This window comes from Chiroxiphia lanceolata, chromosome 5 (genome assembly GCF_009829145.1).
Source record: "Chiroxiphia lanceolata isolate bChiLan1 chromosome 5, bChiLan1.pri, whole genome shotgun sequence".
Lineage (NCBI taxonomy): Eukaryota > Metazoa > Chordata > Aves > Passeriformes > Pipridae > Chiroxiphia > Chiroxiphia lanceolata.
The window spans coordinates 10,491,307-10,518,107 of record NC_045641.1 but is presented as its reverse complement, the minus strand read 5'-3'; the positions used below and the strand labels follow the sequence as shown (position 1 = coordinate 10,518,107).

Below are 26,801 nucleotides of genomic sequence, written 5' to 3'. Positions count from 1 at the left end.
AGTACTGGGTAATATCCTGTAGGCTATAAGGTAAAATTTTAGGTACATAAAGATCTTTTTAGAGTCTATATTCTATGAAATATTTTCCTTTCCTCAGAGCTCATGTTTTATTTGTTTTGAATGTAAGACAAAACATTAGGAAAGGCCTGGAGGGAAGTCTAGCACACAAGTGACTATTAACAGCCTAATCTCCTTTTACTATTGGAGGAAAATATGTTTTGGTTTCTTTCTTCTTAGTCAAGTAAACAGATAAATATATTTCCCCTGGCTTCCATTACAGCAAGTTGGCAGTTACAGAAGAATCCTTTCAGTTTTGATTTCCTGTCAGCTTTACTAACAAATGACCGCAGAGTACAGTATTCTCTTGGTTTGGTTTTTATAGACTCTGTGCCTTAAAAGAAGCATTTTTGAATGAAATTGCTATATGTTCTCACTTGGAGGGCTTGGTTTGTTTTCTGCATGAGTACATTTCTCCTTTTAATGAATGTGTGAAATTGGGGAAATGATAGGAAGGATGTGGTCTGAAAGAAAACATTTTTTAAAAAAACTTCTCTTCCCTTGATCTTCATCTTCTAAGCTGGAGTGAAAAGACTGACTAAATTCAGATACAGACACAAACTGGTTCAAGCCACTTTTCCAGTTTGCCCATAGCAGACAGAAATAAGCAAACCAAACCAAACCAAGCCAGCTCCATGTGCAAAGGACTGATGTCAGGGAAGTCAGTGGCGTGCTGCTGAGTGTTTTCAGCAGAGCTTGCTGAAATTTCTCCCTCAAAGTTGAATTTCTTCTCATAGATTGATCTTTCAAAGAGAGAGACCTGACAACAACATGGCTCATGAGCTGTGGTCAGAAGCTATGTGGTTCGTAAGCTCCTCAGTGGCCACTCCTGTGGATTAGGACCTAAAATTATTGCCCTACTTTCTCACATCTAAAAATTCCCCAAGGGTAGCCCCTAACCCTTTCATTTGTCTCTGCAGAATGTCTCCACTTCAAACCAGACATCCATTCATTACTCATGTGCAGGCAGTAGCCCATCTTGAAGGGCAATCAAAAGCCTATAGTATGAGCAACAGTCTTTTTTAACAATTCTTCTCTTTTCCAGTGTGAGTTTTCTTTGTCTGCTCTCTCATACACCACAGGACTCTGTCTTTATGGGCATGGTCTCTCAAGAGACTGAGGCAAGTGTTGTAGAAATGCCACTCCCCTCAGTTCCTTTGCTATATTTTGTTCTTTGATACATGTGTACCCAAGTATCCCCTTGCTCCCTTTCTCTGCATTTTGCAAAAGGAAAATGTCCTGCAGTGAGTGCTCAGTTCTGTTGCTGAATGTGTGCTGAGGGACACAGATAGCAGGGATGGAGGGGGCGGGGGCGGGGGGGAATGGGGGGAGAGATACAAAGTGACTTCATCACTTCCACCCGTAGAGAGAAGATAATGAGGAAAGCACTTTCCAAATAGAGAAAGTGAAGTGTCTTCAGACAGCAAAGGAGGCCAAGAAAACTGGCAAGAGAGGAGTGAAGAGAAGAACTTTCCAAAAAGCTGTCCTTAGCAGACCATAAATCTCACCCAGCAGACAGTTCAAACACATCACTTGCACCAGCCCTACTCTTCCCTGTTTATTTTCTTCCTGTCAGCATTAAAATAGAATAATAAAGTACCAGACAAACAAACAAGACAAAAAAGAAAATGAGCAAGAAAACTCAGTAGAGAAGAAAAAGAATTGGAGACCTTGTCAATCAGCAGTGTTGAGGAGTCCCTTGGATCATACTGTACTGCAGCCTCTGCAAGCACCCCTACCTCACCACGTCTGATCCGAGAGAGGAATTCAAACTCTTCTGAACTGTCTGAAACAACCATTCAAAGGAATACAGGAATGCCAAGACTATATTCAAGTATTTAACAGGGAAGCATATCCAAAGCTTTTGTTTTATGCTAAAGTGAGATGTTTTCCTGTAACTTTTGGCTGCCCAAGATTGCATTGGCTTCACAGTTTCCTTCCTGCATTTAGTTGGAAATTGCTTTAAAGGTAAGGAGTATTTTACTCTCCTGAAGAACACGACAGGGAAATGGGAAGAAAAATCCATCCTCCCCAGGGAGAGTGGGGAATATAGGAAACTCTGCTGCCAATTTTGAAAGGGAATGTGCAATGCATACCCAAATAGGCAGGGAAATACCTCTTTGAAGGAAGCCACACAGAGCGGGAGTCTGGGGAGGTAAGCAAGCATGCTGGAGGGAAAACAAATGGATTTCACTTGGAAACCAGCCTGGTCTCTGTCAAAATTACCAATAAAACTGACATGTTCCTGCAGACTGAGTTTGTAAGATCTGCATGTCTTGATGGGAAAAAAGTACCGATAAGAAAATTTAGCAGCATTAATTCTAACATCAGTTAAAGAAAACTAATGTTTTCTTTATTTTCCAAGCATGTGTATAAATCAGGCAGAAAGGTAGGGCTTAAAAAAACCCCTCAACTGATAGAATTAGTGTCAGGAATTAGTTCAGAGATTACTGTTAGGGATTTATATGAACTAAAAAGTTACTAACACTAAGTGGCATCATAGGGGATTAGAAAACAAAATGCTTACAAATAAAGCAAGAAGTCAGCCTGTGAAACCCATCTAGAACTTCAGAAGAGACTTCTAACCAAATTAATTAAGATAACAGCCCAGAAAAAGCTCCAGTAAGGAAGTAGGTTTCTACAAGAAGAATATTGTCTTTTAAGACAGCTTTAGTATTAAGGCCAGCCTCTGGTGATACCTACCTAAAATTAAAGTGGAATAACAGAAAAAAAAAAGCATCTAGAAGGGTCTCCAAAGGCCCATACCTTATTTCAGTGTGGATGAAAGTGGTTATCACTGGTTTCCTAAAAAGTCTGAGCATCTTAAAGGACCAAGGCTGAGCTTTTTAATTTCTAACTTTTGGGTCTTTCACATGCAGGTTTTAGTTACACTGATGTGTAGAAGCTAGAACACAGATACCTGAACACCAATCAGGTCTACTTGTCTTCTTCCAGGACTATAAACAGCTTCTATATTGATCCAGGGAGAATAGATACCTGTGTATCCGCACACATGAACACACACACACACAAAACATATGTAAACATGCAATCACTGCAGAACTGAATCTGGATGCAGCTAATCCAAAGGATGGGCAGAGGATATGAGGGGTGTAAGACTTTTTATCCCAGCTCAGGCTTACCCTACAAAAGTTTATCATCACAAATGTGCAAATTCAGGATGGAAAAAATTCATAATCCTAGCTGTCATCACTAAGCTTCCCTTTGTTATTCTTGGTTAGTTTGGAAGTGAGACAAATACTCCTGGTGGAAAGACCTCCCTTCTCATGTTGTCCTGTTCCTATACTAAGGCGCTTGTGTTAGCACAGCACTGGGACAGGAAAAACCCCAGGTTATAATCGTTTTCCTGAAGTATGTGTGTAGACCAAGTAGCTCTGAATTAGTCTGAAGATGCGACTACCACTGTGAAGGCATCTATGTGAACTTGTGTGGGTGTAATGTGCACTTCTTTCTGTGTCCATGTGTGATTTGTGGGCTTTTAGTGTTCAGCCACATCAAGCCTCTGGTTATGTATAAATGGTTTGGTATAGAGGGCTGTGGGGAACCTCTCCAGGCATAGCTAAGCCTTGCTAATGTGGGATGTGTAGAATCCATCTAGCCCATCAAAAAGTTCTCCTTTCCATGAGTTAATGTACTTGATGGCAAACTGGAGCATCAGGGTGGTTAGCTGAAGGCTGATATCTGACTTTGTCAAGGCTGCAATGAGTTTTCACCTGCTAAAGGTCCTCTTAGGACTTGTTTGGAATATGTAAAACAGAAAAAATCGAGGGTATGTGTGAACTTTGCCAACAGAAACATAAACTTCAAATAATTACAGGATCAGGCAATAATTGGGACTCAACTGTCTTGTGAAGATGCACAGAAATGGAAAACAGAGGCTTTCAAGTGATTGTTTAATATAAAGCTTCCACAACTCTCACTCGACGATCAGGACGGTATCTACATTCGATATCGTACTGATGGAAGCCTGTTCAATCTAAGGCGTCTGAAGGCCCACACCAAGACCCTAAACCATCTTGTCCGGGAGCTGCTTTATGCTGATGATGCCGCCCTTGTTGCCCACACAGAAGCAGCTCTGCAACGTTTAACATCCTGCTTTGCAGATGCTGCTGAGCTCTTTGGGCTGGAAGTCAGCCTAAAGAAGACAGAAGTTCTCCATCAACCTGCACCTCAGGAAGTCTTCCATCATCCCCATATCACCACTGGCGAATCAGAGCTCAAATCAGTCCAGCAGTTTAATTACCTAGGTAGCCTCATCTCCTCGGATGGCAAGATTGACAGGGAGATAGACAACAGGTTGGCAAAGGCATACAGTGCTTTCGGAAAACTCCACAAAAGAGTATGGCGTAATAAACACTTGAAGAAAAGCACCAAGATCAGTGTTTACAAAGCCATAGTGCTGTCTACTCTCTTGTATGGTTCCGAATCATGGGTCATCTACCGCCACCACCTGCGTCTCCTAGAACGCTTCCATCAGCGCTGCCTCCGTACAATCTTAAACATCCACTGGTCAGATTATGTGACCAATACATCTGTTCTTGAGCAAGCAGCAGTCACAAGTGTAGAGGCCATGCTGATGAGAACCCAGCTGCGTTGGGCAGGGCACGTCTCAAGGATGAAGGACCACCGCCTCCCTAAGATCTTGCTCTATGGTGAACTTGCCACTGGCTGCCGCAAGAGAGGAGCCCCGAAGAAAAGATACAAGGACTCCCTGAAACAACATCTCAGCCTTGGCCATATTGATCACTATAATTGGTCCACTCTGGCCTCAAATCGGGAGGCTTGGAGACACAGCATCTATAACGCTGCGGAAGCCTTTGAGAACACACGCAGGATCTCTCTCGAGGAGAAAAGGCAACGCAGGAAGAACCGTGTCTTGCTGAATACTTCATCTAAGGAGTCTTTCTGTTGTGCTTTTTGCAACCGGATATGTCTGTCACGTATTGGCCTCATAAGTCACCAACGTGCCTGTAACAAATGTGGATAAAGCCTTCCCAAATCTTCGTTCGCGAAGCCCAGCCATGATGATGATGATGACAACTCTCACTACTGTGAACAGCAAATTTTCTGAGCTTTCATTTAATAAAAGTGAAAAAATTAAAAAGGAAAAAGGAGAAAAGGAGATCCGTGATGGCAGTTTTGTAACTGCTCTGTGAAGTTAGAACCCTGTTAAATACAAAGCTGAACAGCAGATGGCATATTTACACCCAAGACATAAGACTATTGTTGACATGGTTTGTAATAGCAATGTTGATGTAAATGCATACTTGCTCAGTCTGTGTATCATGCTGACATTAATCCTCAAGAAAAGAAAACCATCTGGAAAATTTTCAGTTAGCATAATATGAACTGAATAAATACTATAAACTCATGGAAGGCAAAACTTCTCCCAACTGAAAAGAAGGACTATATTCTTATTTGTGTTTTACACTAGTCTGATCTAATCCAATGTATATGTCTAATGCTGTATTTTTTGACTTATTTCTGATAAATTGCTATGAATTGTACTGTCCTGTATATATTTTTTCTCCCATTAGAATATATCAAATAACCCAACTGAGGACAATCCTAACTTAAACAGACACAACTTGAGATATCTTGAACAAATACCAACCGTTGGACTACGAAGTGGTACATTTTTTTGCTCTAGTGGGGAGTTTTTCCCTAAATAACTTATTATTATGTATATAAAAGCTACATTAAATAGAAACTGCATCCATTGTGGGGTTTAAAATTATTCTTCATATTATTGTTATTACTACTACTACTATTAGTAGTATTTTAATGAAAAATATTTAAATAGTAAACATCAATTATTCAATTAGACTCTGACTGAGAAAAGTTGATAGTCTGAAGTGGAATTTTGATGCTCAGCTTTGAAATGAAACATATGCTTTTTTCCTCTGCCACTCATTAACAGTCTGGAACGTACCCTGATCACTTCCCTAAGTTAAGATGTGAAAAAATCCCATGAAAAGGTCTAAGGGACTCAGAAAGAAGATTTAGGACATATCCATTAGCCCTACATGGGGATAAGTAGTTCTTTAGAAGAGTGTTTTGATAGTGATTTGAATGCAAGCAGTATCAGGTCTTCAGCCTCAGAAGCACAACTTGTCCTACATCTTCGGTGACCGTATGGAGAAGGCATTTCATCTTCCCAAGAGTTGTGAACTACAGTGAAGTAGATTTAGTTGTTAAACTATTCTATTGCAGCTTTTCATACCATATATCCTACGTTATAAAAACTGAGACAACATGAAAAAAAAAGAAATTATTTTATTTTAGGGCTTACTTTGGTATTAATCTTTCTATGGTTTGCCTTTTTCCTCCCAGCTGTTTTCTTTCCTATTTATTACACATGGTTTTTATTGGAACATAGCTGTCCAAATCGGTGTTTTTGAAGGCAGAATAGATACACAACTAAACTCTCCTAAATAGCCTGCTCTGTTTACATGAGGCTTGGTAAAAAACAAAGACCAGAACCCAAGCACTGAGCATCACTGTGGGTTTCCATCATTTATCATCTGCAGATTATAGTGTTCCTGCAGCTACAAAAGATAAAGCCATGACAGAGTGCAATATGAAGGCAATATCTCTTTATAGGCTTTTGTGGTGTAAATTGCTGTACAAGCAATTTACATGGCTCCCAGAAGACAGACAGGTCACCTGAACATACTAAATACTTAGAATGTAAAACTGTAGCAAAATATGGTTTTGACATACGGAAAATTTCTAGATTTTTATAACTTTAGAAGCATTCCTGCATGGGTGAAGTTATTGTCAAGCTTCCCCCTGATTTCACGAGCTCCTGATAAAATCCAATGATTTTATGAATCAATTGCAAAATCCCTTTCTTGGACTAAAAACAAAAAGAAAACAATGTTTGCCATGGAAAATTCAAAATCAGATTTCAAACGCTCTGCACATAAGTTCATTTGAAGAATGATTCACTGTTGGTATAGCTGGTGCAAATATATGTTTAAATCACCAAAACCACAGTGTAACCAGAAATACTTAGAACTTTGAAATTTCAGCTGGATAATGACAAAGAAGTAATGAACTTACTGTCCTTTATTTGAACTTACCAGAATGCTCTGATGCTGTAGTGGCTTGACAATACTTGGCTGAATGCAGACATTAGTCTAGTGGGGTTAGTAAGGGTCTTACTTGCTTCCTTTTTTGGTAGCTGCTGGCTGGTTGTGATATTAAGTGCAGCAGCAGCACCTATGTTTGTTGTAAGTTAGTGGTCTCCTTTACATCTTCGTTTGCACATCAGTAGTATTAAGTGATACTGTGAGGGGAGCCCTTTCCACTAATGTAAAGTATATTTATCTAAAAAATTAAAATTCCAAGCCTCTCATAATGAAATTGTAAGGAACTACAAAATTCTTGGAAAATATTCATGTTTATGTTAAGCACATCCTTTGACTGCAAATATACTCTCACTGCCCTATGCTTAGGCCATTCTCAGTGCAGAATTCAATCAAAAAGGTCTTGGGGAAACTCAGCAGGATCACCATGGATTTAGCTCTATCTTTCATTTTATTTGCAATTCTGTTATTGGACACATGAATATCTTTAAATCACCAGTCCTCCTTACTATGCACACTAAAATCCCTCACTAAAATTAGAACTGGGAGCCTAGCAGCGGGGGTCCAACCGTCCTCTTTAAATAAGAAATTTAATGCTAATTAAGTTGTTGTTTTTTTATAAAATACTTTATTAAGAATAATAAGAGTAAACAAGGTTACAAAAATACCAACTTTATTAACTAATGAAGATGCTGTTAATTACAGAAGATTTATAATACAAGTTATAACCACAGTGTTCCCTTTTCATTAGGCATTCAGCAAGTTGCATTTAATGGGAGATTATTTTTCCCTCTTAAATATGAAAAAATACTCTTATCTTACACTAAATTCCACAGGCAGCTCCCTGAAGTTAGATCCCATGCAAAGTAACACCACACATAAATGCCCAAGAGTATGTTTAAAAAGGAACACTGCAAAATTTTAGGGTGAAAACCCATGTTAGTTCCCGCCAGCAGCCCCAACATTCAAAACCAGTAATATGCCAGTGCACATGAGGGAGGAAGAAAATAATTGATAAGAAAACAAGGCTAAACAATCAATCCAATAGGCTTCATACAGTCTCCTTGGGGGTTGACTGGTTTACAAGCAGCCTTCCAGAAGGATGATGATAAAGCCTTGACTCCTGCTGCAGTTGCCTTGGAGTAGAGAATCTGTGTGTTTTTCAGTGTCCGAGGGTCCATGTGGTTCAGTGCACAGTCGTTGGGAAAAGCACTGAGCAACTCTCAGGCCCCGCCCTTTTGACAATCCCACTCACTGAATTTAAGGGACTTTTTGCCTGAGTAGATTTTGATCCTTGGAGATATATTTGGACCCTCATCTGAAAAGATCAGCTCAAGTGAGTAGCTCTGTCAAGTACGTTGGCATTACCTGCAGCAAAGGATTGCAGAATGCCTCAGAGAATTTTAATCTTAAACTAGACACGAAGATTTCAGCAGTAGCAGCAAAAAATCTAGACCAGTACATTCCCAATGAACAACTAAGTTTCTCTGAGGGTCATGAGGTTTATGAGAGAAAAAGAGACAGGGAAAAAAGCTTTTTAAAGGGAAAAATATTTTCATTAATTAAAGGAAGAAATGTCAGTCAGTTCCAATGCCCAAAGAAGAACAATAATTAAGTTAAACTAACTTCAGTAGCAAAAAATCAGCTCTTATATCTTAATTCCAAAATTTTATAACCAGATATTACATTTTTCAGAGACCAAGGATTAATTACAGCATTACAGCAAGGAGAATGAAGATGAAATTCAATGGAGTTTAAGAATGTCCTTAGATAAGAATTTAAGTTCTGTACACTTTATCCTAATATGAATAAAATCACATTTATGAAGCGAAGTCCAGATCCCACTGAAGTTAGTAAGAGGCTTTCCAGGAATTTAGATGGGCACAAGATCAGGTTCCCTTGTTAGAGAGAAAAATACTACAACGGTGAAAAACATATCTATAGCGTGTCCTTTCTTAAGAGAATCCTGTAGTTATAACAGTTGCCTGGTACAGTACCATTGGTACCAACAAGAAATATTCACAGGAATAAATGAAGTACAACATTACCACATATCATTATTCTTCTCTTCCCTTGCTCTTCAGGGTCTCAGGTGCCCTCCACACTGAGATAGGGAGAGCAAAAGTACCTGGTAAGCAAGTGCATACAAACTTGTTAAGTTCTGGAGCATCAACTCTGCACAATTTATTTTACTGAGACACTGCCCAGAACAAACAGGTAAAAATCCTTACACATTGTCTAACAAAAAACAGTATTTTTATCATATATATATATATGTGTGTGTGTGTGATATATATATATAAAAATCACAGTCTTCTGCACAGCAGAAGCTTATAACTAAAATATTTTAGAATTCAATTTTTTTAGATAGACATAACAAAATGCCTGCAAATATAATACAATGAGCACATAACAATTCTTAGAATACAAAGAGTGAACATGAAATTGTATATTTTATCCACATTCTACTTGTGGGAGAAAACAAAACTCACTTGGAGTTTTTTAAAAGTCTCTCTTCAAAAGTTAATCCTTTCTATAAGATATGGTCAGTATATACTTAGTAAGAATACACTCTTCACATACATGGCAATAATTAACTGTAAATACAACTGGCTAAATCCTGCCCTCATTAGGCCTAGTAAGTAAGAGAGGCCAAAGGGATCATAAAGTCTTTGGAGGTGGCCAACACAGACCTAGACAGACTGTCTGTGTAGCATCCGCAACCTCGAACCTGCTGTACAGAGAAGTCACATCTTGTCCAATGAGACTATTTACATTGGGAGGAATTTTAGAAGCTCTGCTTGCTGAAAGACTTCTTCCTATGTGCCAGTAGAATCCACTGGATGTTTGTCACAAATCTCAGCAAGCCAAGCTACTTAAGCACAGGCTGAAACTCATCCCAGTTCACCAGGAGATGTGAAGTCAAAGTGCACTGCTGAAGAAAATTTGGTAAGTCAACACGAGGGCTGGTCTCCCAAGAGAACTCCCCTGAAGTGGTTACTTTCTGCCAGGGAAGAATTCAACTCTGCGTCTTCTGCATGAAATGTCCTTTTGTATGTCTATACCACGGTGTCAGCTTGGTGGCTATGCAGTTAGACATGATACACACACCCTACTGGAAATGCTACTGGAAGCATTTACAATTTATGTGGCCACAAGTGAAGCAACAGTGTTACTTCAGTGTTACTTATGCAATTACATGTACAGTAGTAAAACTAACAATTGTATGTATGTTACATCGATTTTCCAGAAATTGCAGGGTAATCAGTGCCATCTATAACAATGTATTGGTACAATACTTCCAGCCATACAACTAAATGCCTAAAGGAGAACAAACCCTTTTCATAGAGTCTGATTTTTTGTTCCCTTTCCCCATCAACATAAAAGGAAATAATGATTCTACACGCAGGCAGGAAACACAAGCTACTAAACTGTTGATGATGTTGTCCATACTATATACAAGATCATATCAATCTCTGCAATAATTTTATTATCCTGAAAGGAATTATACAGAGGATAGAATTTTGTCCAAATCTTGGTAAGGTTTTAGCAAAGAACTCAAGCCTCTGAAAAACTATTAATGTCTAATTTACTTTTCTCAGTCTTAAGTTTCCCAGCCAGGTGCCAAATTTAACTGTTCTTTTTCCTGTTGTAAATACAGAGTTACTTTCATGAAATAACTAGAACCAAGTGAATTTTTAATACTTGTCTGTTGAGAAAGACTTGGGTATATTTGATTGACATTTATTTTAATGTCCAAAGTCTTCCAGAATTACTTTTCAAACTGTACAAAATGCTGTCTTTAGCATTGGAAATTCAGTTATTTCTGGGTCAAACTTTAAAGAAATGATCAATGGTTTGCTAACCAAAAAGTGTTTTGAAACATCTAATAGAGGATCACATATACAGTGAAGGAACCAAGTGCAGAACTAAAGCCTATAAGCACTGTTAAAAAAACCGAACTGGTAGTGACTTCTATAAGAACTCTGCTTATGGCAGGCTTGTCAAAGTCCTTCAATAATTAAAAGATTAATTATTAAAGGATTATTTTTAATAAAATATTGCAATATTTGAACTCTCATAAGGGGGGAAGAGAAATATGATCATATATGCTGTCCTTGACAGTTGCATATATCTCTCAGTAGGTCTTTTGTCATGTATGAAGAGAAATATATGGCTCATGGAAAGAATGTGTTAAATAAAACTATAATTTTTTCTCCTTCTAAGATAATCTGAAGAGCAGCATAAAACAGGTCATATGATCTATTTCTACAGAATCATTTATCATCCAGTAATAGTGTCATTGTGAAATTGTTTACCCATTCAAGTATCTTCAGGAGATATGTCACCATACTTGCATATACTGTAAGTCACTCCAACATTTATAAAACAACACTGATAGACAAACAAAAACACCCATAAATATTAAATGAAGCTCAACAAACTTGACTATCAAGTAATTAAAAAATTGTTGATCTTTACATTAGACATTAATTCCATGCTGTCCAAAATCTTTCAATGAAAGTTGTTGAGTTTTTCAGGGTTTTCTGTAGGTCATCATAATCTTGTGTATCCACCGGGAATAATATGAGACTCGAACAAAAATCCCAGGACGATTTCGAATGGCACATCCACGGCCAGGAACAATGACACCAACAACTATCTTCAGCCTGTTTTGTTCACAAACCAAGGGACCACCATAATCTCGCTAGGAAAAGATAAGCATAAAGAATGTCACTTCTCAAAATGCTTCAAGACATCGCTCCCACCTGTATCCTACTGAGTGGTTTCTTTTGGGGATGACCTTGCTCAATGAACAGGCGACAGTGTTATTCCACCATAGGATATAAATCAACTTCCAACATCTTTTTCATAGCCAGAAATTATAAGAACCAATGACAAAGCTGCCCTCTGACCCTTTGGTTCTTTTCCATGGAAATTAAATCCTGTGATCCATCTTTACATGTAGTTCTAGAGACTTCAGACTATCAGATCTTATTCACCTCTTTCAGTTACCTGCAAGCATAATATTTGTTTATGTAAATATAAACCAGATGAGCAGAGTGTGAGGTGACTGATAAACATCTTTGTTATGATAACAGGCTCTGCATCCAAGACTACTGACAGAGTCAGGTTAATATCTTTCAGTCAATCATCTTTCAAGGCCCTAGGATGAGAATCTCTGTGTACTAGGCAGGTGGGAGGATCTCAAACATAACAAAAGGTAGTATTTTTTAGACATAGTTTTGAGACATAACTTGTTAAAGTGCTGTTTTTTATTACTCTGAATGAATGAGACACTTATGCACCAGTTTATGCATTCTGTGAAAATTTGGAGTATGACCCACAGAGATCAGGATCTTATTTAACACTAAAATACATCCAGTCTAAATTAGATTGAAACAATAGTTTAGATACATTCATATAGACTTCAGACTTGAACATAGATACTGCAGTTTTTACTTGGGTTAAAGGTACACTGAACCCAGAAAACTAGCTGCAAAACTAGACAGCAAATGTTCATATCAGATAGTAAGACATTGTTTCAGAAAATAAAAGCAGACAATTAGCATTGTATTCTCTCTGGATCGCCAGAGAAACAACAATGCTTGACCTTTATTTGGTTTGGGGTTTTTTTTGACTGATGGCAGAATAGTTCCCACATGAACAATGAACTATGTCAGTGCCATCAGAGTAGCTCATAAAACAGTTTCAGGAGTGGAGTTTCACCTGTCAATCTGATTTTGTTCCTCTGCCTGTTCTCTGCTGAGGAAAGTAGCTTCAAAGGGGAACTTGGGAAGCAGGAAACGACACAGTGATTAAGACTGATTGCTAATATTAATTCAGTCCATTCCCCTTGCAGGGGAAAACAAAGTGCAGGATCCCCAGCAGACTTCCATGCAGATGTTTCATTTATAAGCCTTGACAAGCCTAAGACCTCATTTACAATTAGGTATAAAATTCTTATTTTGAAGAAAATATTTTGCAACAAAAAAGGGATCCTGTGGAATATTAACAATAAATAGAAGAGGTCTCAGCTTGATGAACATGATCTCTGTTCCCCATGGTTTGGTAGTACTCTTGGGTAGGGAAAGTTTCACTACATGGTTAACATCAGTATTAGTAAATCAACTATTCTACTCCAGATATTAAATACTTAGTACCGTTCATGACTGCCCTCCATCTAGATATCATTTCATCAGCCAGATTTTCTGCAAAAAAAAGTTATCTTTTCCTGTAATACATTATTTATAACATTTCTTCTCAGATGTCTTTTCTCCATCATCAAAACTAGTCCCAAGCAAAACAACTCTATTAAGCTATATGATCACTGAAGTAGTGTTCCTGTCCTCGCTGACATGTTGCTCAGCCTTGATTAGGGAGACCAAATGCTCCAGTCTTCTGAGTGATATGAACCTCAAAATGTTTTTGTATCTTTCTCCTTCCTTCATAACTTTATCAACTGTGTTGGGTATTAACTCATATATTTTGCATGAAGTTCCCCATCTAACTAAGAAGCTAAATTTGCTCCAGTCTTTTCTTTCTACTCAATAAAAATATATTGCTATTACTAGCACTCAGACCACTTCAGCCCTTTCTATACAGAACACAAATTTGTCTCAGACAAGCATAGTGTTCAATCATATGAGCATGTTTAACATTCATGTACATCTTTCACTGGTGTGGTGGCACGGTGAAGTTGAAGCAAAATAACCTCTTCCTACACTCTGGTAGAAAATAAAACACTTGTAACACAAATTGTTTTCCAATGCAAAAGATGAAAATAATTCTTTGTGCATGAGTGTAATGCAGAGAGAATAATTATAAAAAACTCCAGTAAATTACTTTTTGGAAAGAAAAACCCAGGCTGATAGCTCCTAAGAATGTATCAGGAAATGCAATATTTACCTCACAAGGCCCAGCACCGATGGTTTCAGCCACAGCACAGATTTCTGACTCATTCACAGTGATCTTCCCTTTTAGATATTGGTTGCATTTCTCGTTTCCCAAAATAAACAGGTTTGCTACTCGGAGCAGGCCATCATAGTTAACTACTAGGATTGAAAAGAGAATAAAAAATTTATTCTATTTTAGAGGGGAAAAGATAATTCAAGCTGCAGTCTGGATAAACTTACTCATGTAATTTGAGTTATTGTCCTTTCACTGCAGTATTCACATTTTTGTCCGTCCCCACCATGTTTTTGTATTTTGGATTTCTTCTATTTTCTACAAATGAGATTTTCAAGGCATTTGTTTGGTTTGCCTGTCTGTTCAGTTCTCTGAGAATATGTGGACAAATTTTTAGTATTAGAATAGAGGGCTAGGTAACTGGGCTTACTCTACAGCTCACCACCAGCTTGCCCTGTCATATCAAAGAAATCAGAAAAGGAGAGCCTGAAAATGTTCTCTCTCCCATCAGTGGAGCAAGGATTCTTGCTCCCTGCCTTAAACATGAGTTAATGTGTAACAGTGCCTGCCACGGCCCAGGGAAGGACGTGTGACTTGAGAAATTCTGTAGCAGAGTAGAGTTTTTCTCATTCTGTGCTGGCTCAGCTACACTGAATGACTTTGTGCCCGCAAGGGCAGAGCCACAGCCTTGTGTAATCTCCATTCATCAGTGTGAAGGTCAGGAAGCAGGAGCCCTGTGGAGCTTACTCTTGTTCTACATGTTGAAAGACAAGCCCGTACAAGCTGCAAAGATAAATAAAGGGTCTGGACCTGCCCATTCTCTGCACAGCCATCAAAAGAAAACGCCAAGCCTGCTCTCCACTGACTTATTATCCTGTTTTCTTGAAAAAATAGATGGAACACTTCTTCCTTCCCTGACCAGGATTCTGTGAGGATTATAATAAGTAGTGCATAAAATATAATACAAAGTCCTTGGATGACAGATGTTATGTGTTTACTGTATTACATAACTCCACAGCATTGCAAATTCCTTATCAGGTCTGTTAAGCTGAGCTTTCCTGTGATGCTGTGCTCCAGCCCTATGTCCCTGTCCCCCAGACAGCCAATGGCCCCAGAGGACGGCTAATGTGGACATGCTGGGAACATCAAAGGCAGTCATTTGGGAGAGGGCTGGTACAGATTAATTGCCACCCACAAAGAAGTGCAGAGTAATGGCTACATGGAAGAGAGACTCAGAATTCCAGTCTAGTTTCTGCCCTGCTTCCAGGACAGCGTGAGTATGTTGCTGCTGCTTACTCAGGGTCTGTGGCAAAACAACATTTGAGCACAGTAAATACTGGAATAATTATTGTCAACTGGCAGCTATTAACTTTATTATCAACACATAATTAGCCAGATATAGCATTTACCAGACTAAATAAATGTCTGTTCTCCCACATATTTGTATTTTCTTCACACAAAAACTGTGTTTAATAAACATTAGGAAGGTTGCAAAGTCAAGTATTCAAAAGTTAGGAAATACCAGACCTAGGGTTGCCTAGTTCAGTGTCATTGTGTCATTGTGTATATTAATAAAGTCTTTGGTTACATGTTTCTGTATGAGTTTTTCCACAGGGTGGCCTACTTTGAGATACAGATGAACCATATGAAACAGATTTTTTCAAAAATCAGCTTTCATTCTGCAAAAGATCTTCTAATTTTTTAACATGTAGAGAAATGTTTTTCTCTAGCTCATTCCTTGAAATGTTTGAATCATTTTTCCTGTCACTGAAACAACAACAAAAAAGGATAGACTAGTAGAAAATATTCCATATTAAATGAACTTAGATAAAATGGTCAAAGATTTATAAATTTAGAAAAAAAAAGAAACTGTATTTTATAACAAGAAGTGTTGGACAACTGTGGCATCAGGCAATACCAGCAGCCTCACCTATAATGACAAGAGGAAGTAAGCTGTCAACGTATTCATTTAGTTTTTAAAAATAGTTTCTTACATCCAGTGTATCCCCATCCATAAACACTGCAACTGGTCTTCTCTGGAATGGTACATCCAGAAATTGGCAATCGGATTATTTCTACAAAATTTGTCAATATAGCAGGTCTGAAATGAGAGACAAAATAATAGATACAATGGATTTTGATCTTCTAAAATGTATCTTAAAAATGGCATTAAGTCTATTATATACCACAGCAATCAAAAACTGTGCCAATTCTTTTACTTCATTTTTTGTCTTTAAAGAACGTGATGGATTCTTCTACCCAATTTTTGTGCTACAGCTGTTAACTGTCAAAAGATTTCTTGAAATACTGTCACCACTTTTATGCTATTTAACTTGGGTTTTAATCTTAAAAGTAAATAATAAAGGCATTTCATTTGAATATATAGTTTTGTTAATCTGGAGAAAGTTTGAAAGCTTGGATTTAGTATTTAAGTTACAATCTGGTGCTTATTCTATAAATTAAAACCATATACTAGTCCATGTGGGTACTTTGTGGGTTTGTGGTTTTTTTTTTTTTAAATCTCCCAACAAACCTAAACATGGTTATCAGAAAAAAAAAACAACTGTAGGACTGATATTTCTGAATCTGAGTTCTGTAGGCAGACCTGTATTTTTGCGTATACCAAATAAAATTTCTTTGAATTGGAAGTTTAGCCCATGGAGACAGCATCTGTAGTATTGGAGATAGTAGAGCAATGAACTTGCAAATCTCTTTTAGGAAGAATCTCATCCATCAGATGAAAATCCTGGAGTTCATAATAGCAACTACTAACCTGCTAAGTTTCAGTAGGACCAAATCTGACCCTGCAGGGCCATATACCAACTGGGAGATATTCCGGACTTGTCTATGCTTCTCCTCTCCTTTTCCTTTGATATTATGGACTCCAAGCCAGGCTTTGTAGTCTTTCAAATCTTTGTACCTGAATGAGACAAAGTTGATTATGATTTTGCTGAGTATAAGATAAAATAACTCAAAAAACTCTGCTTAATATGATTAGGCTAGAAGATCTTAACTAATGCTCTTCAGAAGAAATGGCTTTATGCTGCCAACTGCTATTCCAAAATCAACATGCTTGAATGTAAGTTTTTGGCCTGAAGCCATTGCATAATTTTATCTTTAACTGTTACTAAAATCTAATTTTTTATTTCATAATAGTATCCAAACATTTAGATCCTCGGACAGTATGAACCTTTGAACTTTTTGAGATTTGCCCAAGTTTTCTATTTTATTCTGTGAAGTTAAGCAGAGGCATGAGGTTATTCTCATAAAAAGGCAATTGTCTAACCATGACACTTGGAAAACCTATTTATACTTCTATGTAAAATAGCCAGAGCTCTTTTAGATTTACAACAATAATAACAGAAAATACCAAGGTCCCGTGGGCCTTTTATATTAGAAAAGCAGTATTAAAGCCAAACAGGAGGGAAAACTGCTGCATTTAAGTTGAAGACGTGTTGTGCTGATAAGTTCCTGAAAATAGATGGATTTTAGTATTGTAAAGTTACAGACTACTGTACCGAGAAGGGAAACACTGTCTTGCTGTAAGAACCCACTCCTCCTTTATCAAAGTACCACCACAAATATGCTTATTCCTGAGGGGAAAAAAAGAAAAAAGGTTAAAAAAAAAGGAAGAGTATTAATTTCTACATAGTCAAAATGTTAAAGAGTACTTTGCTCCCTACATATTTTTGCTGGTGAAAAGTGGCAGACTGACAATACACAGAAACATATCTCTGTCCCTTTGTTGTACAGTTTTAACACTTACAGTAACATGACTTAGCAAAGATTTACTCTAATGTGTAAAAACCAGAAAGAAAGACCAATTCAGTTACTCTGTTCATTTAGTGGTCTCAAAACTGAATTTGTAATAAGAGACCTAATTTAAAATTAAAATTAAATTAAAAAAACCCAACAAACCAATCGAGCAAATTCTTTTAACAGGAGCTGGACTCAAACATTCAAGCAAGTCCCCAAACTGCCACCAGATGTAAACAACATTTGGTCATTACTCATGTAAGTATCATTCAAAGCATTGACCTCAAGGTGGAGAGTTCCTACTTGATTACAAGCCCTAGGAGATTTGTGTCCCCACATACTTCAGTTGGAAACAATCTGCAGTGTATGACATCCTACGTGTGATTATAGAAAACCTGAAGCATAATATATCAAGTAAAATTAAAGCAATTAGGCATGACAGTTCTTTCAAAAAAAAAAAAAAAGATTACTGTGGAATGTAGATTAATTAGTTTCCTTCGTTGTGCCTCCAAAATTACATTTATTTTCTGCAGCATTTTGGAAAGGGAATCAGAATTGTCAGCAATTTCAGAAAAGCTTAAAATCTCACAATTTATAAATTCAAATCACACAAATGTTCAAAGCTTTGCAAAGAACTGCTGGATGGATACCAGATTCTATATGGAGCTCAAAGACAGTAGAATAACACAAATGTTTGATTTTTTTTTTTTTAATTGAATTTGGTTGAGCAGCAAAATATCTGGTCCAAAAGGCTGTAGTCTTTCTAAAATATAGATTCTCCCCAGTTTTATTATAAAAATGTCACAATCAGGAGTATAAATGAGTTCTTTAATGTTATATTTGCATCACTTATTATTATTTTACTATACAAGATTTCATCATCTGCTTTAGAAGATTAATTAGTACACTTAGAAAGGTTAACTTCTTATTTAAATATGGGACAAATTTAGAGCTGGTTCCATGACACAGATGAAATCCATCAAAATCTACTTAAATATACTTGATACCAGAATCTGGATTTGATATATAACAAAATTTCATTGATTAATCTAACATTTAGAGGTGTGCTTTGGTTGCCAAATAAGAATCGTTTCTAAGTATCACTAAGCTTTCACCATTCAGACACGACAATTCCATCTTGAAGTGTAAGTTTTCTTGCAGAAAGTTCTGAAGTCATTAGGATTTTGTTTCAGAAAATATTCTACTTGCTTCCTTGGTAACAACACAAAATAAAGCTACATTTTTATGCCCACATGTAATTGTTCAAAATATATTTTGCTGCTGGAGTATTCCAGGAATCCCTTATTCATAAAAGGATCTGCAATCATTTAAGCACTCATCTATTTCACAGAATTTTGTCACATAGCAAAAAATCCAGGTTCAACTGCCCTAACGTTAGCTATTTAAATTTTGGGTACCTAGACATAATTCACCTTACCTGTCTAAAAGTTCCTCAAATATCAAGGCTTCTTTTAAAACAGAACAAAGTTGAACTTTTTCAGAGTGATTTAGCCCACCTATTTGGTTACTCAGTCTAGGAATATAGTGATGTTCCTTTAGAAATGTCTTTCTGGACCATTCGCTACACTTCCAGAAAGGAATAGTTCTGATGGGATCTCACAAGATGCAAAGATTACTATGGATGAGAAGAAACCCTGGAATTTCTCTAGCAATGAAGCAATGTAGAAAATATTTTTTTTTATCTTTTCCTTTGCTCTCATGTTTCATTTAAGGCAGAATTCAGTGGCCCTGTCTGGAATCATCACTTGAACTGCATGTGTTTTTCCCCACAGAGGTTAAGAGGCTTTTTACTTTTTTTTTCCATGATAGAAGATGCAGGCTGATGCATGAGATATATCCTGTTATAAATTAATGATTCACACTTCCAGCTGATGAGTTATGAACCAGAGTAATGAACATAGGAAGCAGTAATTCTGTGTTCTGGCTTTTACACAGTAGCAAAGTAAGATCTGCCACAATGTAATACATGTGTTAAACATAAACTGTACGTGTTAGGGTCTTGTTTTACAGAATGAAAAGGGTTTCCTTATAGCTCCTACTTATTTTTTTTTAATACTAAACAAATTTTAATTGCATGCAATGATATAAGGAGAAAGCTAAATTTGACCTGGGTATAAGTCCTTAATCCTATACTCCACAACCAAATGCTCTACTGCCACAGTGAAAATGTTGATATGAAATTCAACTTTTTCCTAGCAGTCTTTAAAATAAATAATTTAGTGCTGAATGCTAAGCCAATATTATGAAAACATCTGCAGTAATTGAAAGAGCAGAACACTATGAATGCTTTACAAGTTTATGTGGCTAAGTTAGTAATAATGAACATATAAAATATTTCACTAGCAGGGTTCATACTATGGCATCGTCTGACACCACAGGAATCCTGTTTCTCTGCTGTTACAGAATTTAACTGCAATGTAGAATTATTCTTAATATATTCAACATTTTCTACAATTCTGAAACAAATGTCCTATTAGATGTATTATCCCTCTAAGCAAAGTAATAGTTACCTGTAGGTCAAACTAACCACCCATCCTTCGTTAGTTTGTGTTGGGATTCCATTTACAACTCTCAAATGTTTTGTTGAGGCACAAGGAATGGTAGTATCTGAAAGCAGGTCCAGAGATCACATTTTACTAAAAACAGTGGTAGGAAACCTGCGCAGTTGCACATAAGGGCCACAAGAAGATCAATATTTATTACGGATTAACTTCCCTACGCTAATGAAATATATTTCTAAACCACCAAAACTACTTCAATGAAGCTGAGTATGTCTATATAAATATCCATAGGGAATATAAAATACATGCATTTAAATAGTTTTTTTGAGATTTATGTAGTTAAAAAGCAAACATTGTAAATCACTACCAAATCTTACCACTGGTAAGACATAAGAGTGAGAATAGATAAAGAAGTACAATAGAGCTTTTCCCCATTTTCCTCTGGTAAAAGCAATTTTGCTCAGGCTATATGTTTTTTTTATAACTTTAACTAATCTTTACTTGTTTCCCAATTGGAAAGAAATGGTTAGTCTTAGGGGATACAGTCATGCATTGCACACTATACGCACAAACTTACTTACCATCCAAGCTGGTTGTAGTAGGAGTTGTATCACCTTCACCTAGGCAGACACATATGATAACCATAATACAAAATTAAAACACATTTAAAAATTTAATAGAGTAAAAATCAACAGCAAATGGCATATTGTTAACTTTAATGATACACCAGGTTTTAAACTTCAATTAAGTAAGAACTAACAAGAAGGCAGAATTTTATCCCAACAGAATGAAATAAGAAATAAACATTTTGCAATAGGACTTGTAAGCATTTTTCTGCTTGGCTGAATTCTGAACACATCAGGCTGCCTATCATGTTCAATTTACATGTTTTATTCAAACAAGCAAATGTTGAAAAATGAAGTTGTGACTTTTCTACAAGCTTCGAGGAACTATGGAATTCATGTGATTAAATCCAAATCAGACCAAAATAAATTCTAGTTTCCTTAATAACTTTTGAAACTTCAAAATTCCTTCTATGTTCCTATCAACAAAAAACTTTCCTTATCAAAATGTGTTCCCCAAAATCTGGTTCAGTTCTTCCATTAAGTCCAAGTGAAAAAAAAGCAGTTACAACAAGATTTCTTAACCTTCACTCAAAATTTTTGCCTTCAGTAAAGTCTACAGAGTGACTCAGCATATTGAGCTGGAAGCACAGTGGAGGTACAGGTGTAGCTACTGAAAATTTGCACAAGCAAAATTTAAACAGTCTTATCCAACTAGATTTCCACCATTAAGCAAATATATATATATATAGACACACATATATATGTATATATATGTATAGAGACACACGTATATGTATGTATAAAATATAAAGGTATGGAGTTATATACATATTTAAATTTCTATGTACATGCATACGCATACATATGTATGTGCATATATATATACACATATACCTTTGTATATATATATATATATATGTGTATATAAATATATATACACATATATATATGTAATGTGGTCTGAATAGACCAGCTAAAGGCACCAAGTAAGTTAATTGGGGAACTGTCAGAATTTTTTCTGTACTTGTTAAGCTGGTTATAAGTAAATGAGCTACTAGTAGTAGTCCATATGAGTTGCAGTTGTAAAACAGACATATTCCCACTCTGGAGTTTGATTGCAGAAATTGTAATAGTCACCAATGTTGCATTACCCTAGAAATGTTTGCTGTGAATATTTCCTTAGGAATTCATAGATTCAGGTAGTGAACACAGAATAAGTGAACAAAAAGTATATTTCTTCATCTGTTTTTTTAATTTACATTGGCACAAATAACCTTTTGCACAGTTTGTTTACTCCTCTCGTAGATGCCAAAGCATCGCCTGAGAGACTTCAAATATCACTTTTTAGAGATGCAGGAGTTCAGACTATTGAGGAAATGCAGCAGATTGCCACTAGGAATGAGTGTAACATTATCCTTAACCTCTAGAGATCAGAGATGTATTCAAAAGCCTGATTTACCATTTAAGTGTTCTCCCAGGATACACAGCAGAGTAATTTAGAAATAAGGAAATGATTTTGAACATAAGTATGAATTGTACATTTTTCAGCATAAAACTATCTTTTCCCACTTATTGTCTGTTTGTTACTGAGTTCCCTAGGATTTTTAATTCTGTTTTTTTAAGCTATTTAGATTTAAACATTCAACTTTGGGGGCATTATTTTCCTGATTCTTGCCAGGAGTTAAATCATCCCAGAAACATCTGAAAGCAGAATCTGATCTGTATAGCACATATACACTTCGGCATATACATAGTGAGTTATCCTAACTTTACAAATACAGATCACACAAAGAGACTCTGAAGCTTGTAGTTTAGAAGATAACTCTCCCTGGGTTTCTTGAGGCCACAGCCAGCATTCTGACCACCAGACAATTCTTTGTCTCCGTCCAACCCTCATTCAATAGCTAGATCTGCTGGAAAATGTTTGACCATCTGTAATAGCCCTTTTGTGCTCCTGCTGCATAAATAAGCCTTGAAATCTCCAAGCTGGTCAAGGAAAAGAACCCCTTGTTCATATATTGCACAAGCAGCTTCTGTCTGCTCCTTCTCAGTCACGCACAACTGATTCTTGATAGAATCACACATTTTCCACTGCCACAAGTGACAATGGAAAGGTGTGCATATGCCTATGAAACCATGGCTTTACTGGGACAGCACAGCTGACAATGCCAGAGGCATAGCAAGTACTCACATCGAGAAATAGGGCAGTAATCCCAGGGAACGAGAGGATCATCTGTGTAACACCAGGGACCATGAAAATCATCATCTGGATTGCGGCAATAGTTTTTCTTCAGTTTACTAACATCTGGTTCTCTGAATATTTGTATATGCCTACAGGGAAAAAAAATTCAAAGTGCTGAAAAGCTTTATACTATAGCCCAAATTTTCGAAGGTTAAATGTTGCTTTGCTCCACATTGTACTATTAGCTGATTGAGAAGCCTACAGGTCAGGGTTTAGGGCTGGTTAAAATCAAAGGGAAGACGAGACCCAAATATTTGCTGGATCTGGGTCCAAGTTTCCTCTGGTTGGTATTTTAAGCACAGTGTGCACTGGACAGCTGGGAGGTTTCTAGATCTCCCAGTCAAGCTAAAATCTCTAGATACCCTCAGGAGGGACTGTTACACTAATTAGAAGGATGCCTGTGATGTCCTCAGCACACCTGCAGTCCTCTCTGGGGAGCGCAGGTATCTTCTCCTTGCAGGTTAACAGCACAAGGGAGTGTAGAATCTGCAAAGATGAATCATGGGCAAAGGAAGGGCAAACTAAGAAAGTTAGCAAGGCTGAACAGCAGGCAAGTAGAAGGATGAATGGCTCAAACAAACTGCAGTGATAGGTCACCTAAACTGCTTCTACATGGGGCACTTTAAAGGGGAAATTTTGGGGTCACAATCTGAGACAGAGAAATCTGTTTATTTCTGGCTTGCCAGACACAAGGATATGGGCTTCCCTGGTTACAGCTGTACTGCTTTTTTAGTTCATTACCAGCCACGTATGCTGCCTCTAGTACACCCATAACCAGAGAAACTGTTGCAGTGAGACAGAAAACTCCCCAAAGAAATTCCCAGATGGAAAATGTGTGGGAGTAAGAAAATCAAGGCTAATCTGTGCTCAATTAAATGCATGCAATTGCATCAAGCATCCAGTAGGTTTATGCTATCTCATTCACAGCTAACTGAAGACTTATCAGGCTTCTCAGAAGTCATGATCTTAAACCTCTGCTTCCCTTACCTGGACAGCACACTGGAATATGCACCCTCTCTCTTAACCTCTGTGGGGAAAAACACATGCAGTTCGAGTGATGATTCCAGACAGGGCCACTGAATTCTGCCTTTTGCAATACAGCTTCCCCAAAGGCTGACTTGCTGACTTACACGCTGTCCTGACTGACAATAACATCAGCAGAAGGAATCAGGGACAGCCAGATTACAAAGGACAATAGTGCCCAATATGTTGGTCACTATGACTCAATAACAAAGTACCAAAACCAATATTGGCATATTTGCATGAGCCTCAGAAACCAAAGGAAAGTGAAGGAGAAACTGTTTCCATCAGGGCCACTAGTGTGTGTGATATCTCATATATAGTAAAATTTTAGATAAATCCCTTATTTTGTACTTCTTGCTGATTCATTTTACTTCAACAAATAAATTAAAGTAACTTGCCATTTCCACTACTTGAATATGAAGCCAAAGTAATGATAAACAACAGAAATTTCAAGTCTTTTTAATGGCATTTGATGTCAGTGTCATTAGACTGTAGATTCAAGATTCAATTTCAGGCAGCAAGGGACATTAGGTGGTTTCAAGTCCAACCTCCTCTTTGAAGCAGTGTGAGCTATGACATTAGGTTGATGAGATAATAATTTTCTGCCTTGTTCCTGCTGTCGTCTCATTGCACAAAACTTTTAAGGACAAAGATGGGGTAAAACAGACCAGTAAACTAAACACTACGAAACATCCCAAAGCCTGCAATTAGTGGTTAGCTGGAACAAAGTCATGTTGTGTAATGTGTTTAAACATGAAATAAAAAGAAAAAGATAAAGATTAAAAAAAAATAAAATACTAAAAACTCCAGGGCATAAGGGCCTGCTTTAGAATCACTGCAGATGAGAAAGAGTTGCCATTTGGAGGCAGTATTTATTCAGGACTCACTGAACCATCTCTTCCTGTTTCATATGTACACACCTACGTAAGTCTTCAATATTTTTGTCCCATGTGGAGCAAGTTAGCCCAAATCTTGTCTTGGATAGATTCCCCATGTAACTCTTGCCATTGCCATGATAACAATCTGAAAAAAAGAATGTTGAGTCAAAAAAGTAGCGGGTGATTGTGCAACAGTGAGAAGAAAACTCTTCCTTTCCATCAGTAATCCAAATTCTTAAAGACAAGTGTTCCATTCAGCAAACGTTATAAAATATAAAGCAGAAAATTGTATAAATCAATTCAGAAAGAAAATGGGAAAAAGTTTTCAAATTTTAAATTCTGTCTTACTTAGATAAACTGGGAAAATTTCTTTTTTAAATAGTTTGTTTACGATTAATTTAGAGGGGTCACATAGAATATCCTAAAAGTTGTTAGAAGCTGGGTTATACAAAACAAAGCAAAAATGCTCCCCTATTCCTCCCTCCTCAAGAAATAGGCACTCAGCCTACTTGAAACAGCCTAGCTCTGTGTAGGTTCCGGATACTGGCAACTGTGTATAATCCTAGACTTAAGTAATACTTCAGCAAAATCAAAAAAATCAACATGACTTTCATTTTAATGTAATTCAAAAACTTGCCTGTTCACTCCAGCAGAAGTCATGTTTAATTCATAAGCTTTTATCACAAGCCTTTTTGAGACTTTTCAAGATAATTGTTTAAAATTATCACTACTATAAAGACTTTTTTGAATAAAGCATTTAATTTCATATTCATCAGTAATTTTACTTTTTGATAATTGATACTTTACAAGAAACACAGAATGAAAGTAAAAGTTTAATCCTTTCTCTGATATAACCCTTGCAACTGCAACTTTTTCAAATTTACAAGAAAAATTGTCTAAAATTTAAAGATGGAGATGTTAATGCAGCCTGCTGTAGGGTTATAGGTCTGAAGTCTTAGCCTCAGTTAATGCAATGATTGACATCAGTTCAGGATGCAATAATACTGCTTCGAGTAATACCAAGACCTCATGAGAAAAACATTTGCATGAAGACTCAAGAGTGGACCTCACAAGCAAAGATATCTAAGAGGATCAATTCCTTTTAGACAAGGAGGGGTATGCAAAAAACAAATCAAACAAACAAACAAATAAAACCAAAACCAAAACAAACAAACCAACCAAACAAACAAAAAAATCCACGACTTTTGGTGGCCTCATGTGCAATTATAGAAGGACTGTGAACCAAGGAAATCATCTCAGCTCTGGAAAAAGGCCTTTCAAACTAAGAACGGTAAAAACAGTAGAGCAGATACACAGATTCACCTTGTCTAAAAGTCAGATCCAATAGCAAATCTTTGCTGCAGCTTTCCCTGCTGGAATCGAAAATTGAACTGAGAAATGAATCTCATTTACACCACGATGAATCCCAAGTATGCAAAGAAAGCCAAAGCAGAACCACACAGGTGTAATACAGATCAACTTCTCCAGCTTTCAAGCCTGTCTATCTGCTGTTTGGAACAGTACAGCATTCACTTAAAATCACGTTATCACCCTTTCCTCTGTTACCTTGTTCATTTGATACATCGCACTTAGGAATCTGGGAGCAATAACCAATACGGATGTTTGGGTCAGTGGTAAAACACCAGGGTGACTCAGATCCATCTGGATTTCGGCAGTAGTTCTCCCTCAAATCCCTATAAAAATAAATATGTTAGCTCACAGCAGGCATAACTTAA

At 37.1% G+C, this 26,801-nt stretch overlaps 1 protein-coding gene across 2 annotated transcripts in view; it reads right to left on the bottom strand.

The window, feature by feature from the left end:
* Positions 1-7,855: 7,855 nt before the first annotated feature.
* Positions 7,856-26,801, bottom strand: part of HGF (hepatocyte growth factor) — a 58,588-nt gene continuing 39,642 nt past the window's right edge. Inside the window, exons 9-18 of one of the 2 annotated variants that reach the window (XM_032689426.1) lie at positions 26,632-26,759; positions 25,108-25,210; positions 23,114-23,253; positions 20,938-20,976; positions 20,366-20,462; positions 17,597-17,671; positions 16,852-16,998; positions 16,073-16,179; positions 14,079-14,224; positions 7,856-11,877 (exon numbers count right to left, since the gene is read on the bottom strand). In XM_032689426.1, coding sequence (XP_032545317.1) covers positions 11,707-11,877; positions 14,079-14,224; positions 16,073-16,179; positions 16,852-16,998; positions 17,597-17,671; positions 20,366-20,462; positions 20,938-20,976; positions 23,114-23,253; positions 25,108-25,210; positions 26,632-26,759 — 1,153 coding nt within the window. In that variant the 3' untranslated portion in view covers positions 7,856-11,706. Of the gene's footprint in view, positions 11,878-14,078; positions 14,225-16,008; positions 16,180-16,851; positions 16,999-17,596; positions 17,672-20,365; positions 20,463-20,937; positions 20,977-23,113; positions 23,254-25,107; positions 25,211-26,631; positions 26,760-26,801 lie in introns of those variants that run through there. The other variant, XM_032689427.1, reaches the window with a different exon arrangement.